General features: G+C 40.5%; 1 protein-coding gene across 1 annotated transcript in view; it reads right to left on the bottom strand.

Annotated features, from left to right (window-relative positions):
* KL (klotho) overlaps window positions 1-19,422 on the bottom strand; it is a 52,288-nt gene that overhangs the window by 9,729 nt on the left and 23,137 nt on the right. Inside the window, exon 2 of the mRNA XM_047756305.1 lies at window positions 625-1,135. Within this exon, the coding sequence (XP_047612261.1) occupies window positions 625-1,135 (511 nt within the window). The remainder of the gene's footprint in view (window positions 1-624; window positions 1,136-19,422) is intronic.

The following is a 19,422-nucleotide window of genomic DNA, read 5'->3' as shown; positions in this document are numbered from 1 at the left end:
AAAGGCTCTAATCAAACCTAGATAACTCCAGAAATAAACGTCTTCACCAATAGGCTTATCTCCAATATGTTCTGGATTTCCCTTATTTTGTGAGTGCTCTTCAGGCCAGGATGGCTTGTTCTCCTTTCTATAAAGCACCTATTCTTGTGCCTGAGGCAACAAATGAACTAAGTCTTTAAAGACACAGACTACTTACTTTTTGCTCAAAAAAATACTGATATTCCTTTTCTAAAAAAATAGCATTGTAAATCAACTAAATAAAACAAATTTTTTAAATTAAAAAAATAAAGTCTTTTATTCAATACAAGAAATCTGAACCCAAAAATGTGTATAGGGATCTAGATAGCTTGGGATTTACTTAATATTTAATATAATCTAAAAATCTAGAGCAGTAACTGTCAAAGTCAAGTAATTTTAAATAAACCCAGTTTCTCATTTATGAGATGAATTTTAAAAATTAAGTTCCTCAAGGACCCAAAAGAGAAAGGGGTTACATAAATGCATTCCTACTGATGCCAAAAGGAATATCTATGTTCCGATTAAAAACTATACATTCACATAGTTTATTACAGATCATTTCCAGTAGATTTTGGCAGGAAATTAGAATTTTATCCACAATCCTACCTTTCAAAGTTTCCATTATGAATTTTTTGAGGTAATACATATATTTGGCATCATCTCTCTTGGTGGTCCCTGAAACAAACCAGCCGTTTTCTACAATAAATATTTGAGGGTGGTTATACTCAAGGTCAATCCAGGAAAGGAGTTGCCTCAGGCTGGGAGATTCCAGTTGGTGGAACTTCATCTGAGGGTCTAACAGTTGAAAACTCAAGGTTGGTCCAAAGGAAAGAGCAAAAAAGTCAGCTGTCCCCTTGATGAACTTTTTCTCAGAGTCAGTAAAATCAGGCAGAAGAGATGAAAGGTTACTCTTCATGCTCTCAGGATAGTCTCCATCAATAAATATGGGTTTGGCAAACCAGCCTAGGACAAAGTCAAGAGATTTCTGACATTCTTTGATGCTGTGGTCGGTCATCCTGCGAGGACTGATCCAGTGGGAGCTCAGGGCAATGGACACCTGGCCCCCCTGAGTTGGGCGGAAAGAAGTATTGTAGAGATGCCAGATTTTGGCATGAGCCTATAAAAAGAAAAACCACAGTGAATTTATCTCTGATTGTGAGGGAAAATACAACACATATTTGAATCCCTAGTTCCAGTGGTATCTGTTTCTCATCACGTCTAACCTAATGACTAACTTCACCATGTTAAAGTCACCTGGAACCAATAAATAATCCAGAGGTAGGTCAGCTCACAGTGAGCTGCTCACCATGACTGGAACCACTTCCATTGTTTTTCAGCAGCCAGTGGAAAAATATGAATTTCTTGTGTTGAATGTGTAGTTATTATTCATACTTTGAAAAGTTAATGAAATAAGAATTTGTTATAACATCTTACTACTTAATTGACTTTGGATTATGTACTTTTTCATTAATAGGCTTCATGAAAAGAACCAATCCCACATCCATGGTTACACCAGGAATTTCAAAATAGGATTATATATATATTTTTTTATCCTAAGAGACTAGTAGTTTTCAAGTTGACTCAGATTGTTGGAGTCCATTTATTATTTTGCGTTCATCTCTCACAACTAAAATTCTAACACGTTCTCACAATTGTTGTCCTTCTCTAAGAATCGGTGCGAAAAATTAAAGAAGGAACTCCAACATGTAACCTTGGCCCACCCTCCAGAACTCTGGGACACTGCTGGCTTCCTGCTGGACCCAGAGTGTAAGATACAAGCCAAGGGCAAAAACACCTCAATGCAGCTTCAAGATCAAATGTCCAGTTAGTCAACACTCAGCTGGGAGTTTCCTACAACAAAGAAACAGGCTTTGCTTCCACAAGATTGACTTTAGACTCCCATAAAGTCTTACTGACTTCTGATATCTTATTTTCATGTGTTTCCTTTCTATTTACAAAGAATAGTAGGGTTTTTTCCCCTTCCTTACTTGAACTTAGTTTCTCTTCACTTCTGAATTCCTTGATTTACTCCCCCTATTTTTCTCCAAATATAAGAGTTGTTTATCAGCCATGTGCTCTCCTAATATTCTCTTGGAAAACTCCATTCTGATTCTGTTTGACTCATATTCTCCCAATGATCATGCCAATTTTCATTCCACTCCCTGAGCCTGAAGAAACTATTGCACTCTGTATGCCAAACAAACTCTTCTTTTTTCTTTAATAATCTTCTCTTGGTTCACTTCAGTGCAAGCGTCCAAGAACGGCCTCATCACCATTCTTATGAGTCAGCCACACATTTCAATGGAATAAAATAGTGCATAGCTTTCCTTTTCAGTTTCTTAGTAAATATCTACTATGTTTCATTTCTCTGACTGTATCTTTTTTTTCATGACCTGAAGCAGCTCTCTATATGCTAAGAATGAACTGGAGGATAAAACGTCCACCAGAAGAATAGTGGCATTTGCCCATGTGATTCAAGAAACTGGGCGTGGGACTGTGCTAGGCTGTTGGCTTTTGATGTGTCTATCTTCCTCCCTCTATCTTCCTCACCTCCACCACCCCACCTCTCTCTTTCCCACTGACAAGAAATCTCATCGGTTCACAGTTAAATAGAAAAGAAAGGGAGCAATCCATGCTAGTATGCAGGATGACAGACCAGGGAACTTTCTTAATTTGGCTGATGTGAGGTCTACAGATAGCCATTTTTTTCCCTTTTTATGGCCACACCCACAGCATACAGGAAGTTCCCAGGCTAGTGGTCGAATCAGAGCTGCAGTTGCCAGCCTATGCCACAGCCACAGCAACCAGGACATATCTATGACCTATGCCACAGCTTGCAGCAATGCTGATCCTTAACCTACTGATCGAGATCAGGGATCTAACTCCCGTCCTCATGGATATGATATCAGGTTCTTGACCCATTGAGCCACAATGGGCACTCCCCTACAGAGAGTCATGACCTAAACCTAACAGACTTAGCTCTACAGAACAAGTGCTATGATGGGGAGAGGTGGAGGAACAGGCAGGAGTGGAAGCAACCAAGAATTTCCTGATCTGGGTCAGTTTTGCAGGTAGCTAAAGTCCGAGCCATACAGTAGAACTACCTACAATCACAGCCCGCTCTTCCAACCTGGAGTACTCTGACATGGGTTGAGGAGGTGTGGCAAGGAAACAAATGACCTTGACTCTAGGGAAGTGTACATGGGGCTCCATGTCAGATAAAATTCCCGCTCCCTCACTTTGTGTGTGTGTCTTAGACCACACTACTTAACCTGAGCAGGTAAGACTACATTTAACAGACTATTTCTCTCACAGGGCTGTAATAAGGATTAAATGAGATACTTTATGTAAAACACCTAACGGAGTTTCCATATGGTAGTGTCTCCATGAATGCTTATTCCCTCTCTCCCCAAAGGATCAACAGAACTAAAGGAAAAACACAGCAGGTAAAGGAACCACCACCTGCAAAAGAATTCAGCCCATAGTAGTGATGTGATGTAATGATGCAACCTGGACTTTGGATTAGAAGAATCTTAGGTTTGGATCCCAAATCTACTACCTGTTACAGTGTAAGCCTCAGGCACTTTGTACAAATGGGAATAGCATCTCTTCTCCTGCAGGGACAGGGCAAGGATAAAACTATATGATGTAAGAGGAAGTGTTTTTCAAGTCATCAATTATCTTAGAGAAGTACAATATAAATCTGTAGCACTGGAAAGTGTGATGATTAATTCTATGTGTCAGCTGACTGGGCTAAAGGAACACCCTCCCCCCTACCAGACGGCAGGTAAAACATTTGTCAAGAGTTTAACTAAGCTACTCCATGGTGTTCTGCATCAATATCCATTTTGCTTAACTACGTGTCCTGCAGGGACCTTAAACTAACACTGGTCCCCTCATGCAAGGACACACCTCAGGTAATAGCCCACAGCCATAAACAAATATATGCTCCTGAAATGACTGCCCAACAGCCTTGTGATCCAAAGATCTCCCCCACCTCCCATCAGCTATATGCCTTATGCACCCCTCAGATAAGGCCCCTCTTTAGGTTTGAATGGGCCAATCCAGACCCAGCCCAGGAACCATAAAGTGCTCACGCATGGACCCTATTAAAGGTATGCATCCAGGGTCCTGTCCCTCTATCTGTCTGGACTGCCCTTGTGGTCCCTCAAGGTGTGTCATGTACTTCCTCTGAGCGGCAAACGTCTCCATTTCAATTTCTCCTGTGGTCAGTTATTGAACTAAGGTTCACTAGGGGCATCCTATACTCTATTTAAGAAGTGTTTCTGGAAAAGATGAGCATTTGAATTGGTAGACTGAGTAAGGAAGACTGGTTTCACCAATGTGAGTGGGCATGATCCAACCCAGTGCGACGTAAATAGAGCAAAAAGGGGCAGGAAGGGTGAACTTGCTGACTGCGCTGGGACATCCATCTTCTCTGCCTTCAGGTGATGACACTGCTGGTTCTCGGACCTTTAGACTCAAACCAGGACTTACACTACTGACTCCCCTCATCCTCAAGCCTTCATGTTTGTGCTGGGACCACATTCCTGGGTTTCCGGAACCTCCAGCTTGCACACAAGAGATGGTGGTACTTCTCAGTCTCCATAACCACATGAGCCAATCCCTCATAAAAATATCTATGTAACTCTACATATCCTATTGATTCTGCTTCTCTGGAGAACTCTGACTAATATAAAGCATCTTAGATATCATTTGGCCTAACCATGCACCCCACTCCACTCCAACCCCCACCCCCCACTGATCTGTTGTTTGACTGCCCTCTACAGCAACCCACCTTGGTGGTCATCCCACGTATGGCATCTTCTCCAGGAAGTCCTCCGCCCCTGCTCCACCCCAAACCACCCCACTGAGCTCTCTCACATCACTTCCCTCCCTTAAAGCACTTAGGGCAAGTGACCATGCCTCTCTCCCCAACCACACTCCCTAAGGAAGTCCCTCGGCCCCTTCCTAGCGCAGAGAATTACAGCAAAAACGTGTAGCACTGGAAGGTGTGATGATTAATTCAATGTGTCAACTGACGGGGCTAAAGGAACATCCGCTCCCCACCCCACCAGACGACAGGTAAAACATTTGGTCCCATGGTCTGTTACACTGAACTGAACTCTGTGTTTCATCAAGAATTCATTCCAAGATGGTGGAACAGAAGGACTGGAGCTCAACTTCTCTCCTAAAAACAACAAAATTCACAGCTAAAGGCTGAGCAACCTCTACCCAAATGGACCGGAAACCTTAAAAAAGATACCCTACTCCAGAAGAAAAAGAGGAGGCCACATCAAGAGGTAGGAGGGGCGATTTCATGATATAAACAACCCCATACCTCCCGGGTGGGAAGCTCCACAGACTGAAAACTAACTGGTTCACAGAGACTCACCCACAGGAGTGAGAGTTCTGAGCCCCACATCAAACCCTCACATGCGGGAATCCGGCACTGGGAGAAAGAGCCCCTAGAGCATCTGGCATTGAAGGCCAGTGGGGCTTGTGCACGGGAGCTCCACAGGACTGGGGGAAACCGAGACCCCATTCTTAAAAGGCGCACACAGACTTTCACGTGCACCAGGTCCCAGGGCAGAGCGAGGTCTCCATATGAATCTGGGCCAACCCTGACTGCAGTTCTTGGAGGACATCCTGGGAAAACAGGGGTGAATGTGGCTTGTTGTGAGGGACGGACACTGAAGGCAAAGCTCTTGGGATTATTCAGCAGCTGCCTTTCTCTGGAGGGGACCATTTTGGGAAAATCTGGCCCCACCCATCGGCTCTGAGAAGCCCCAGGGCAAACAACAACCCAGGTGGGATCACAGCCCCGCCCCTCAGGAAAGAGGCTGCCTAAAGACCCCTCAGGCACACAGCCGCCTCTAATCCCATCCAGAGACGAAGCCCCGCCCACAGAGGGATTAGAATCAGCTCCACCCACAGGTGGGCAGGCATCAGCCCCTCCCATCAGCAAGCCTACACCAAGCCCCCCATACCAACTTCAGCCACAAGGGGGGCAGACACCAGAAGTAAGAGAGGCTACAGCTCTCTTATCTGTAAAAAGGTCACCACACCAAAAACCTATAAAAATGAAAAGACAGAGAACTATAACTCAGATGAGGGAGAAAGGAAAAACCCCAGAAAATCAGCTAAGCAATGAGGAGATTCTCAGCCTCCAGGAAAAAAGACTTTAGATTGCTGATGCTGAAGATGATGCAAGACATTGGAAATAAACTGGAGGCAAAGATGGATAACTTACAGGAAACACTGAGCAAAGAGATACAAGAGATAAAACTGAAACAAGAAGAGAGATGCAAAATACAATAACTGAAATGAAAAATTCACTAGAAGCAGCTAACGGCAGAATACAGGAGGCAGAAGAACGAATAAGCGGGGTGGAGGACAGATTAGTGGAAATTACAGATGCGGAACAGAAAAGAGAAAAAAAGATTGAAAAGAAATGAAGAGAGTCTCAGAGAACTCTGGGACAACGTGAAACGCAACAACATCCGTATTACAGGGGTGCCAGAAGGAGAAGAGAGAGAGAAGGGGACAGAAAACATATTCCAAGAGATAATAGCCCCAAACTTCCCTAACATGGGAAAGGAACCACTCGCTCACATCCAGGAAGCACAACGAGTACCCTATAAAATAAACCCAAGGAGGAACACCCCGAGACACACATTAATCAAACTGACCAAAATTAAAAACAAAGAGAAAATCTTGAAAGCAGCTAGGGAAAAGAAACAAGTTACATACAAGGGACCCCCAATAAGGTTATCGGCAGATTTTTCAGCAGAAACTCTGCAGGCCAGAAGGGAGTGGCAGGGTATACTCAACGTGATGAAAGGAAAAAACCTCCAACCAAGATTACTCTACCCAGCAAGGCTCTCGTTCAGATTTGAAGGAGAAATCAAAAGCTTCCCAGATAAGCAAAAGCTGAGAGAATTCAGCAACACTAACCCAGCCTTACCACAAATACTAAAGGAACTTCTCTAGGCAGAAAAGACAAGACAGCAACAGGAAACAAAAATTCCGCAAATGACAAGGCTCACCAGTAAAGGTACATATACAGTAAAGATACAAAATCATCCATGCACAATTATACCACCAAAATCAGAAATCATGAGAAGAGGTGGGTACAAATGCAGGACACCGGAGGTGAACTTGCAATTAAGAGAACAACAACTTTAAACAATCTCATATACATATAGACTCTTACATCAAAACTTCAGAATAACTGCCAACCAAAAATCTGGAGAAGAAATATATCTCATAGTAAATAAGTGCATAATCCACCATGAAGGGGGTCATTTGACATCATTCTTAGAATTCTGAAGTCTTCTTACATCTGATTCTGATTTCCTCTCCATCAAAGAACTTATGATCATTATAATTAAATAATGCAACTGTACAATTAAATAATACAGTTCTACAATTGTATTATTAATAACCATTTCTCTCCATGGTACAATGTTTTATTTATCACATCACCTAGAATGGTGTAATGCTTATACTGAAGAATCAATAAGATGTAACAAATTGTGAGGACATATTTATATAGTTACACAGTTTTTTAACCAATTTATGCTTTTTATATTTTACTTATTTTCAGAGGGTATATTATTTTTGTTATTCTTACCAGTTAAGTTATTCTTTTTATTATGCTATATAAAATACTTAATGGTATATAAGGCTTTCTTCTTTGTAAATTTTAGTTGCATGATATAACAGTTTTAATATAATGCTAATTTTTAAAGAAAAATTAAAATGTAATATATAATACTAAATACTAAGGATGAAAGCCATACAAAATGGGATAAAGTATAGAATAAATTTCCTATTTGTCTCAACAACAACAAAAAAAAGGTATTAGTGGGAGGATATATTGGATCAAAGCTTACAAATATTTCTATGGTTTTTTGAAAATATTGTCAAATTTCCTTCTAAAAACTCTGCACTAATTTGCATTCCAGCATGAGAACAGCATTTCAACACATATTCAGCCAACAAAATGTTTTTTTATAATTGCCAATTTAGTTGTTGAAAATACTATTTACTTGCGCTCATTATTTTTTTATTTTTAGTAATGTGATGTTTTCATGTTTATTCTTTTTATGTTATTTATTTATATGCACCCTGTTTTTCAAAAAATGGAGATCAATATATTTTTACTTTTAATTTCTAAAAGTTCTTCATATACTATAGCTATTAACCAATTTTTCATATATTTTGAAGTTTTTTCTTATTTTAATTTTAGTTATGATAGGTTTGCGAAATTCAAAATTTTTATAGTCAGTATCTTGATTATATAATCAAATCAATCTTTTTCTCAGTGTTTCTTGCATTGATTTATCTTAAGAGGGTTCCTGCCCATCCTGACATCAGAGAGTCACCTCTATTCTACACTTTCCTATCCAGTCCTAGCTATTTCATTATTTCCATGTTTTCAGTATCACATGAGGTAGAGTATGACATTTTTTTAAAAAAGCATAATATACTCATTACTTGATAATCTGAAAGTTAAGCCTAGTATATTTGCAAAATCTGTAGACACTACCAGGCATTTGGGGAAATAAGGATTTAAAGAAACAGCTATGTGCTCTAAAAACAGTGTTAATAAATAAACATGAATTTGCTTTATTTGTTTTAAAAAAATTCATTCTACTTTCTGATGGTAGATTTGAGTAATCAAATGCCACGGGGCTGGATGTAAGAAAGTCACCATTTAGGATGGTTAACAGGGAGATGATTACTATGTATGGGTTTGCATTGCTTTCTAATTATTCCAGGTAAGTTAATCTTATAAACTTGTTATCCTAAGATTTAACAAAGCTATGGACAAGGACTTAGGGAAATAATTAAGGATGTGATTGAGAATGTTCATCTAAGTACTATTCCATTTTTTTTGCCTTTTTTTTTTCGTCTTTTTCTAGGACCACACCTGAAGCATATGGAGGTTCTCAGGCTAGGGGTCGAATCGGAGCTGTAGCCGCCGGCCTACGCCAGAGCCACAGCAACGTGGGATCCAAGCTGCGTCTGCGACCTACACCACAGCTCACGGCAACACTGGATCCTTAACCCACTGAGTCTGAGATAGAAGCAAAGGCAGAAAGGCAGAAAGTCTGAGCCAAGACAGAAAAACTTTCTCATAAGATAAGCTGGTTGTATTTTATTTCTGACACCTCGAGAACAGAAAACTTAGAGGTACACAATCAAAACATAAATAAATTAGAGGGGATTTGGCATGGTATGGCTTGGCGAATAATACTGTGTTACTTCAAAATGCACCAATAATCCAATTTAAGGCATAAGACAGACTCCTTACTTCCTTCTGGTATGTGATAACCTCCTTACTTCCTTGCTAGCCTCAATAAAGATTCTGAAATCTAGGGTCTGAAAAATCTGAGAAAAAATGGATCTCATATTTCTTTCTACCAGTGAGCTAGTATCACCAAATTTTGCAGGTCAAGTAAAATAGTCTGCATTTCACAGCACATATAGACATATTTTCTCTGGCTAAATTCTACATATTTGTACCCTTCACAGAGTCCAACACAAAGTTTCTCACAAGTAAGAAATCACAAGAAATATTAGAAAATACTTAGAGATGAATAAAGACAAAAACGAAACATACCAAAACTTATGGAGTGCAGCAAAAGCAGTATTCAGGTGAAACTTTATAGCTGTAAATAACTAAATTAAAAAAGAAAGATCTTGGGAGTTCCTTTCGTGACACAGTGGAAACGAATCCGACTAGGAGCCATGACATTGTGGGTTCAATCCCTGGCCCCGCTTAGTGGGTTAAGGATCTGGCATTGCCATGAACTGTGATGTAGGTTGCAGATGCAGCTCGGATCTGGTGCTGCTGTGGCTCCGGCGTACGTTGGCAGCAACAGCTCCAATTCGACCCCTAGCCTGGGAACCTCCATATGCCATGGGTGTGGCCCTAAAAAAGACAAAAGACAAAAAAAAAAATCGCATATTAATAATCTAAATTTTCGCCTTAAGGAAACAAAAAGAAGAGCAAACTAAACATATACCTAGCAGAATACAGGAAATAATAAAGATTAGAGTAGATATAAACAAAACAGAGAATAGAAAAATAACAGAAACAACAAAATCTAAAGTTCATTCTTTGAAAAGATCAACAAAATTGACTTACCTTTAGCTAGGCTGACTGGGAAAAAAAAGAAGACTTAAATCACTAAAATCAGAAATGAAAGTGGGGACATTACTACTGATCTTTTCTATTTTATAATAAAACAATTATAAGCAAATACTATAAACACCAACAGATGAGCCTAGATGAAATAGAAAAATTCCTAGAAATACACAAATTATCAAAAGTGGCTCAAGAAAGAATAGAAAATCCGGACAGATATATAAATAAGAGATTGAATCAGTAATCAAAAGCCTTACTACTAAGAAAAATCCAAGGCCAGTGGCCGCAGCAATAAATTGTCTCAAGCATTAAAAGAAGAAATAATAACAATTCTTCTCAAGTTCTTCAAAATATAGAAGAGGAACAGAACTTCCTAAATCATTCTATGAGGTCAGCATTGCATTACTCTAATAAAAAAGCCAGATAAGGATATCACAGGGGTTAAAAAAAAAAAAAAAGCTACAGATCCACAGCCCTTATTGGTAGATACAAAAAAATAAAAAATTCAACAAACTATTGACAAAACAAGTCCAGCAGCATATTAAAAGGAGTATACACAAAGATCAAGTAGGATTTTTCCCACAAATGCAAGGATGGTACAACATGTGAAAATCAACCAATGCAATACATCACATTAGTGGGATGAAGAGGGGGAAACCCCACATCATCTCAGTGAACACAGAAAAAGTGCTTGACAAAATCCAAACATCTTTCATGACAAAAACACTAAAATAAATAAATAAATAAATAAATCGGAGTTCCTGTCAGTGGTTAATGAATCTGACTAGGAACCGTGAGGTTGCGGGTTCGATCCCTCTTGCTCAGTGGGTTAAGGATCCGGTGTTGCTGTGAGCTGTGGTGCAGGTTGCAGACGCGGCTCGGATCTGGTGTTGCTGTGGCTCTGGTGTAGCCTGGCAGCTGCAGCTCTGATTAGACCCCTAGCCTGGGAACCTCCATGTGCCACGGGTGTGGCCCCAGAAAAGACGAAACGACAAAAAAAAATGAAAATAAAAATAAATATAAAAAATAAAAAATAAATAAATAAAAAAGGAATAGGAGGGAACTTTCTTAACAAGACACAGGGCATTTAAAACAAACTCAGAGTATCATGTTCAATTAGTGAAAGACTGACAGCTTTCCTAAGATCAGGATCAAGACAGGCACACTGCACTGCAAGTTCTAAACAGAGTAATTACGCAAGGGGGGAGAAAAAGGAAAGAAGTTGAAAATAAGCAAAACTATTTGTATTCACAGATGACATGATTCTACATAGGGAAAATGCTAAAGAATTCACACACACAAAATTGTTAGAGCTAAAAACTAAATTGGCCAAAATTGCAGGATATAAAATCAACATTCAAAAATCAGTTGTATTTCTATACAATAACAATGAATAAACCAAAGAAGAAATTAAGAAAACAACTCCATTTATAATAGATCCAAAAAGAATAAAAGACTTAGAAATAAATTTAACCATCCTCACAACTTTTATTTACACTGTACTGGAGGTCCTAGCTAATGTTACCAGACAAAGCAAAGAAATAAAGACATGCTGATTAGAAAGAAAAATAACTCCATTATTTTCAGAAAATATGATAATCTATATAGAAATCCCATGGCATCTTAAAAAAAAACCTATTAGAAATAATCAGTGATTTTAGCAAGTTAACAGAATAAATTGTGAAGACACAAAGCTCAATTGTAGGGAGTTTCATTGTGGTGCAGTGGAAATGAATCTGACTAGTATCCATGAGGATGCAGGTTCGATCCTTGGCTTTGCTCAGTGGGTCAGGGATCTGGCATTGCCCGTAAGCTGTAGGGTAGGTTGCAGACACAGCTCGGATCCCATGTTGCTGCAGCTGTGGCGTAGGCCTGCAGCTGCAGCTCAAATTCACCTCCTAGCCTGGGAACTTCCATAAGTCCCAGGTGCGGCCCTAAAAAGCAAAAACAAAAACAAACATATTCAATTGTGTTGGGTTTTTTTGGTTTTATTTTGTTTGGTTTTTGCTTTTTAGGGCCAAACCTGCAGCACATGAAGTTTCCAGGCTACGGGATCTAAACAGAGCAGCAGCTGCTGGCCACAGCCATAGGCATAGCCACATAGGATCCTAGCTGCATCCAAAACCTACACCACAGCTCACAGCAACACCAGATTCTTAACCCACTGAGTGAGGCCGGGGATCGAATCCATGTCCTCATGGATACTAGTCGGGTTCTTAACCCAATGAGCCATAGCAGGAACTCCAACTTTTTTTTTTTAATTTAATTTAATTTTATTTTATTTTATTTTTTTGCTTTTTGGGACCACACTTGAGGCATATGGAGGTTCCCAGGCTAGGCGTCCAATCAGAGCTGTAGCTGCCAGCCTCCACCAGAGTCAGAGCAATACAGGGTCCGAGCTGTGTTCAGAGCTGTAGCTGCCAGCCTCCACCAGAGTCAGAGCAACACAGGGTCCGAGCTGTGTTTGCAACCTACTCCACAGTTCACGGCAACACCGGATCCTTAATCTGCTGAGCAAGGCCAGGGATCGAACCTGCATCTTCAAATGCTAGTCAGATAGTTAAGTGCTGTGTCACACAGGAACTCCTCCAACTGTATTTTAATATATGAGCAACAAGCATTTGGAAAATAAATTTTAAGTGCAATATCACTTCCAACAGCTCCAAAACCATGAAATACTTAGGAATAATTTAACAAGAGATGTTTGAACCTGCAACACAAAATAGTACTAAGAGAAGTTAAAGAGGACCTAAATAAAAAGAGGTACCATTTGTACAGATAAGATGCAACATTGTTAAGTTATCCATTCTCCCCTTGCTGATCTCTAGATTCAACACCATCCCATCCAAAACCCCAACACAATTTTTGTAGATATTGACAAGTCGATTCCAAAATGTATATGATAACTCAAGGGCACAGATCAGTTAAAATAACTTCCAAAAGGAAGAACTAAATTGAAACATTCACACTACCTGATTTCAAGACTTAGTAGAAAGCTATAATAACCAATATAGTGTGATATTAGCATAAAGATAGACAAACAGATCAAAGGGGAATAAAGAAGTTTTAAAAAATCCCTGGCCAACTGATTTCCAACAAATGTACCGAGGCACTTATATGACAAAAGGAAAGCTCTTTCAACAAACTCTCCCACAACAATTGTGAAAATATATGAAAAAAATTAACCCAATCTTACACCTTGCATAAAAATTCATGTGAGACAACTCATATAACCAAATGTAAAAGCTAAAACTATAAAGCTTATATAACAGGAGTTCCCACTGTGGCTCAGTGGATTAAGAGTCCAACTAGCATCCATAGGATGCAGGTTCAATCCCTGGCCCCATTCAAGTGTGTTAAAGGATATGGAGTTGCCATGAAGTGCAGTGTAGGCTGCAGATGGGGCTCAGATCTGGCATTGCTGTGGCTGTGGTGTAGGCTGACAGCTGCAGCTCCAATTCAACCCCTAGCCTAGGAACATTTGGTGTAGTCCATATGCTACAGCTGCAGCCCTAAAATAAACAAATAAATAGAGCTTTCAGAACAAAACATAGCCTCTAGATCTTGGTGTAGGAAAAGATGTCTTAGGACATTGAAAGAACTAATCATAAAATTAAAAAACTGATAAATTGGACTTCATCAAAATTAAAATCTGCTCATCAAAAATTAGCAAAAAGAAAAGACAAAACACTAAGGGGAAATGTTAAAATATGTATCTGGCAAAAGAATTATATTTTTAAAATGTAATAATCCTACCAATCAATAATAAAAAGCAAAGAACACCCCCATCCAACCACAAACAAAAGATTTGAACTGATGTTTCAAAGAGCATCCACACCAATGCTCAATAAGCACATGGAGAGGTGTCCAACACCAACACTGTCAGGAAAATAAACATTAAAACCATCACAGGAGTTCCCGTCATGGCTCAGTGGTTGACGAATCCGGCTAGGAAACATGAGGTTGCGGGTTCGATCCCTGGCCTTGCTCAGTGGGTTAAGAATCCGGCATTGCCGTGAGCTGTGGTGTAGGTCGAAGATGCCGCTCGGATCCCGCGTTGCTGCGGCTCTGGTGTAGGCCGGCAGCTACAGCTCCGATTTGATCCCTAGCCTGGGAACCTCCATGTGCCGCGAGAGCGGCCAAGAAATGGCAAAAAGACAATAAATAAATAAATCAATAAACAAATAAATAAATAAAGGGCATGCCCACAATGAAAAAGACTGAAAACAGGGAGTTTCCATTGTGGCTCAGTGGAAATGAACCTGACTGGCATCCCTGAGGATGCAGGTTCAATCCCTGGCCTCGCTCAGTGGGTTAAGGATCCAGCATTGCTGTGGCTGTGGTGTAGGCCGGTGGCTACGGCTCTGACTGGACCCCTAGCATGGAAACCTCCATGTGCTGAGGGTGCAACCCTAAAAAGACAAAAAAAAAAAAAAAGACTGGAAACAAAGCCTGACAAGGATTAAAACCAATTGAAACTTTCATACATTACTGGTGGAAGTGTAAATAGAACCACTGCTCTATAAAATCATTTGTCAGTTTCTTTTTTTTTTTTTTGTCTGTTTTTTTTAAGGGCCGCACTCTCGCCATATGGAGGTTCCCAGCCTAGGGGTCGAATGAGAGCTGTAGACGCTGGCCTACACCACAGCCACAGCAAGTTGGGATCTGAGCCGCATCTGCAACCTACACCACAGCTCACGACAACACCGGATCCTTAACCCACTGAGCAAGGCCAGGGACTGAACCTGCAACCTCATGTTCTTAATCAGATTTGCCAACCACTGAGCCATGATGGGAACTCCTTGGCAGTTTCTTATAAAGTTAAACATAGGCCTTCTTAAGTTTAAGAAATTCCACATCTAGGAATTTACCCATAAGAAGTGATAAGATAAATCCACAAAGAGACTTGTACAATGTCATGATAAAAACTTTTAAAAAAATGATTTAAGAATTCTTAAAATAGCTTTATTCAAAATAACAACAACAACAACAACAAAAAACCCCTGAAGATAACACTAATGTCCAACAACAAGATTATGTTGTTGGTCAGTTTATACAATGCAATACTAACCAAGCAATAAAAATCATGAATTACCATTTCAAGCAGCAGTATAAATTAACCTCAAAAACATTATGTAGAGCAAAAAAGCCAAGACACAAAAAGTACGTGCATACAACTGTATGATTCTTCTACCTACATAAAGTTCAAAAAGTAATTCATGGTGACGGACGTCAGTAGTTGCCTACCACGACTCGAAAAGATACATGTACTCCAATGTTCACTGCAACACTACATAAGATAGCCAAGACATGGAAACAGCCTAAATGTCCATTGACAGAGGAGTGGATCAAGAAGATGTGGTACATATACACAATGGAATATTACTCAGCCATTAAAAGGAAAGAAATAGGAGTTCCCACCATGGGCAGTGGTTAACGAATCTGACTAGGAACCGTGAGGTTGCGGGTTCGATCCCTGGTCTCACTCAGTGGGTTAAGGATCCAGCGTTGCTGTGAGCTGTGGTGTAGGTCGCAGATGTGGCTTGGATCCCTTGTTGCTGTGGCTCTGGCGTAGGCCAGTGGCTACAGTTCCGATTAGACCCCTAGCCTGGGAATCTCCATATGCCACGAGAGCGGCCCTAGAAAAGGCAGAAAGACAAAAAAAAAAAAAAGGAAAGAAATAGAGGCATCTGCAGCAGCATGGATGCACCTGGAGATTATCATGCTAAGTAGTCAGTCAGACAGTGAGACACCAACATCAAATGCTATCGCTTACATATGGAATCTAAGAAAAGGATACAACGAACTCCTTTGCAGAACAGATACTAACTCACAGACTTTGGAAAACTTTTGGTTTCCAAATGAGACAGGTTGGGGGGTGGGGAGATGGACTGGGGTTTGGGATGGAAATGCTATAAAATTGAGTTGTGATGATTATTGTGCAACTATAAATGCAATAAAATCAATTGCGTAATTAAAAAAAGAAGTCAATATTTGCCCATGGTGAGAACTGACTACAAAGAGACACAAGGAAACTAGGGTGATGAGGAATATTCTACACCTTTTTGGGGATGCTGGTTACACAGGTGCATACTGTTGTTAAAATTCATCAAATTCGAGTTCCCACTGTAACTCAGCGGTAACAAACCAACCAGCCTCCACGAGGAAGTGAGTTCGATCCTGGCCTTCCTCAGTGGGTTAAGGATCCAGCATTGCAGTGAGTTTTGGGTATAGGTCGCAGATGCGGCTTGGATCTGGCATTGATGTGGCTCTGGCATAGGCTGGCAGCTGCAGCTCCAATTCGATCCCTAACCTGGGAACTTCCATATGCCACAGGTGCAGCCCTAAAAAGAAAAACAAACAAAAAACCCCCCAGCAAACTGAATGTTAAAATATGTACAATTTTCAAACTATTATATTTAGAATGGATAGACAATAAGGTCCTACTGTATCATACAAGGAACTATATCCAATCTCGTGGGACAGACCACGATAGAAAATAACATTTAAAGAAGAATGCATATATACGGATGACTGAATCACTCTGCTGTATAGAAGAAATTGGCACAACATTGTAAATCCATTATAATAAAAAATTTTTTAAATGTTTGAAATGTGCAACTTTAAAGATCAATCAATCGGTCAATCAAGCAATCGATCAATAGCAGGTGAATGCCTTAGTCACAGGAAAAGCTATCTCAGCGACAGAAATATAAATTACTTGGGACTTATGTGGCAAGAAAAAACTGATTTGCTCTAAATCAGAAATTCATTTCAGAAACTACAGTAGTAATTTGTTACTTTAAAAAAATTCAAAATTACTTAACTTTTAACTAGAGGAATCAATACTCACGTATTCACTCACTCACTCATTTCATTCAACAAGTGTTGTCTTAGGCACTTGTCAAAGTTCCTAGAAATTAGCGGAGTTCAAAAGAAGACTCTTATTTCATGGAGCGTACATTCTAGGGAGGAAGAGAGACAACACAGGAAATTAAACCGAGTAAGAGGATGGAAGGTGACAGGGATGTGGACGCATGAGCATAGTTTAGATACGAAAGCCTTCTTTAGATACGAAAGGCTTCTTTGAGGAGGCATGTTCGAGGCGTGATCTATCAATATCAGGATAAAGGAAGGAGGCTAAGTAAGACCCAGAAAGGGAAAAGCTTTCCAGGCAGAGGACTAGACAAAAGAAAGGTCTGTGGGCCAGAAGGGAACAAGGCAGGTTGGCAGAAACGACCATAAAGCAAGCAAAGGGGGCACCTCCTGAGAGAGATCAGGCACAGGGATCTAGCGCCCAGCCCCACCTCCAAAGCAAGCCAGCAGATGCCAATGACCAAGAGGCATGGCTGTTAAGAAGTCCCTCTGGATGGCTGGAAACTATGGGATGTAACTGCTGAAATGGCACTCTCGCTTTGCATTCCTCTCTTCCCTAGCTCTGCTCTCACACCCTTCCTGACTTCCACGAGCATTTCTTGGCTCAAGGTCGGCTTCGGCAGGGAGCCAGGCCCACGGCAGGCTTGGACCAAAGAGACCTAGCGAGGAGCTTGGATTTTATTCTAAATAAGATGAAAGCCACTAGGTGGTTTAGCACAGGGGTTAAGAGCATGGATTCAGTCAGACTGTTCTAATTCTGTAGCCTTATTATCCGCGTGACTTTGAACACATAATCTAAGTCTCTGTGCCTCTGTTTCCTCATCTGTAGAGATAATGAGAGCACCTTATATTCACATCCTTATGAGGATTGAATAAGTCAGTATATGGAAAGCACTTAAGAGTTGTGACTGGCCATTTGAGCTTATTATTCAAGTTGTGGTAGTCATGTCATTTGATTCATGATTTTTAAAAGATCACTGGCTGTTATGTGGTGGACAGACCCTAGAAGGGCAAGACGGTTAGGCAGCTACTGCAGTGATCCAGGCAAAAGATGTTGGTTTGGACCAAAAGAGATACCGAGAAGGGGCCAGATTAGGGCTATCATTGAAGGCAGAATCAACAGAACTTGCTGATGAGTTAGATGTTACACATGACCTGTGAGGACAGAGGAGGAATCAAGGACGACAGAGAAGCAAAAAATAAATAAAAATAAGGGACTGGGGAAGGGAGGCCATCAAGTTCTGTTACTTCATGGGTTTGACATCTCAGTGAGGATGACGGGTGGGCAGCTGGGTAAATGAGCCTGAAACTAGAGAAAGCGTGCATGTAGTCACCATTGAAATGTGTGTTAGAGGTAATACTGAATGGGTTGCTTTTTTATCATTCCTTAGATGAAAAAAAAATGAAATGGAATAATTCCTTAAGGATTAATTTAATCCTACAAATAATCTTAATTAAATGGACCAAGGCCAATGGGGAAAGAACTGAAACACAGCCCATAAACAGCATCATTCAAACAGCTAATTTGTGTCTACTCCCTAACCAAGAAGAGCCCTCAGGATGCTGTTTGAGTTCTAAAATAAAGGGGCACTCTTTTGAGAAAGGTCAAAGGGCTAGACGATTTCAAAAAGCACTGGAGATTTTTTCCCCTTTGACATCATTTTATCACATGTTCAAGAAGAGCATCACAATTACACGTCTAAGGACTTTTAAAAGTCACCACTACCCTGGGCTGTTAAACAAGTACACCAACCAGCCTAACGTTTGTGATTATCGAATAAACTATTCTCACGTCTGTCTATGAGCACAGCTCTGTGGATTGTAAACTGCAGTTCCTTCAGACAGAATTTCAAGCAGTCTCCCACAAAATAACCATCCAATAGAGCACATAAATAATTCCCCCCAAAATAGCCATCCATAAAAATAACCCGTAGCCTCTGGGCACAGTTCCTCAAAAGCTGCCTGGGACCTGCCACTATCACCTAGACCCTAACCTGTGCCCAGGCCCTCACGTCCACCTCCCTGACACCCAGTCAGACAACTCATGGACACAGGCAGCAGCTGGGCTTGCTCGGCTTTATTTTGTTCTTAGCAGATAAAATAAGTGGAATTTCTAGTTCAAGCACCAAGTCTCACAACCTCCCACAAATTAACGGATTTCATATCGATATATATATCTCACCACTCCCGAACCCAGCTCTTCTACCACAAGCAGGTCGATTTCTCTTTATCCCCCACCTGGGCTTGTATCTTCCTTGGACGACAACCTATCACCCCTGAGCTAACATTCTCCCTTCCTCCATCACGTGCATCCGTCTGCCTCTCCTCGGGCTCGTCTCTTCTAAGAAGCAGTCCCTGATGAATCCCGC

This window comes from Phacochoerus africanus, chromosome 13 (genome assembly GCF_016906955.1).
Source record: "Phacochoerus africanus isolate WHEZ1 chromosome 13, ROS_Pafr_v1, whole genome shotgun sequence".
Classification (NCBI taxonomy): Eukaryota; Metazoa; Chordata; class Mammalia; order Artiodactyla; family Suidae; genus Phacochoerus; species Phacochoerus africanus.
The sequence above is the reverse complement of the archived record's forward strand: the minus strand, read 5'-3'. Positions and strand labels throughout refer to the sequence as shown.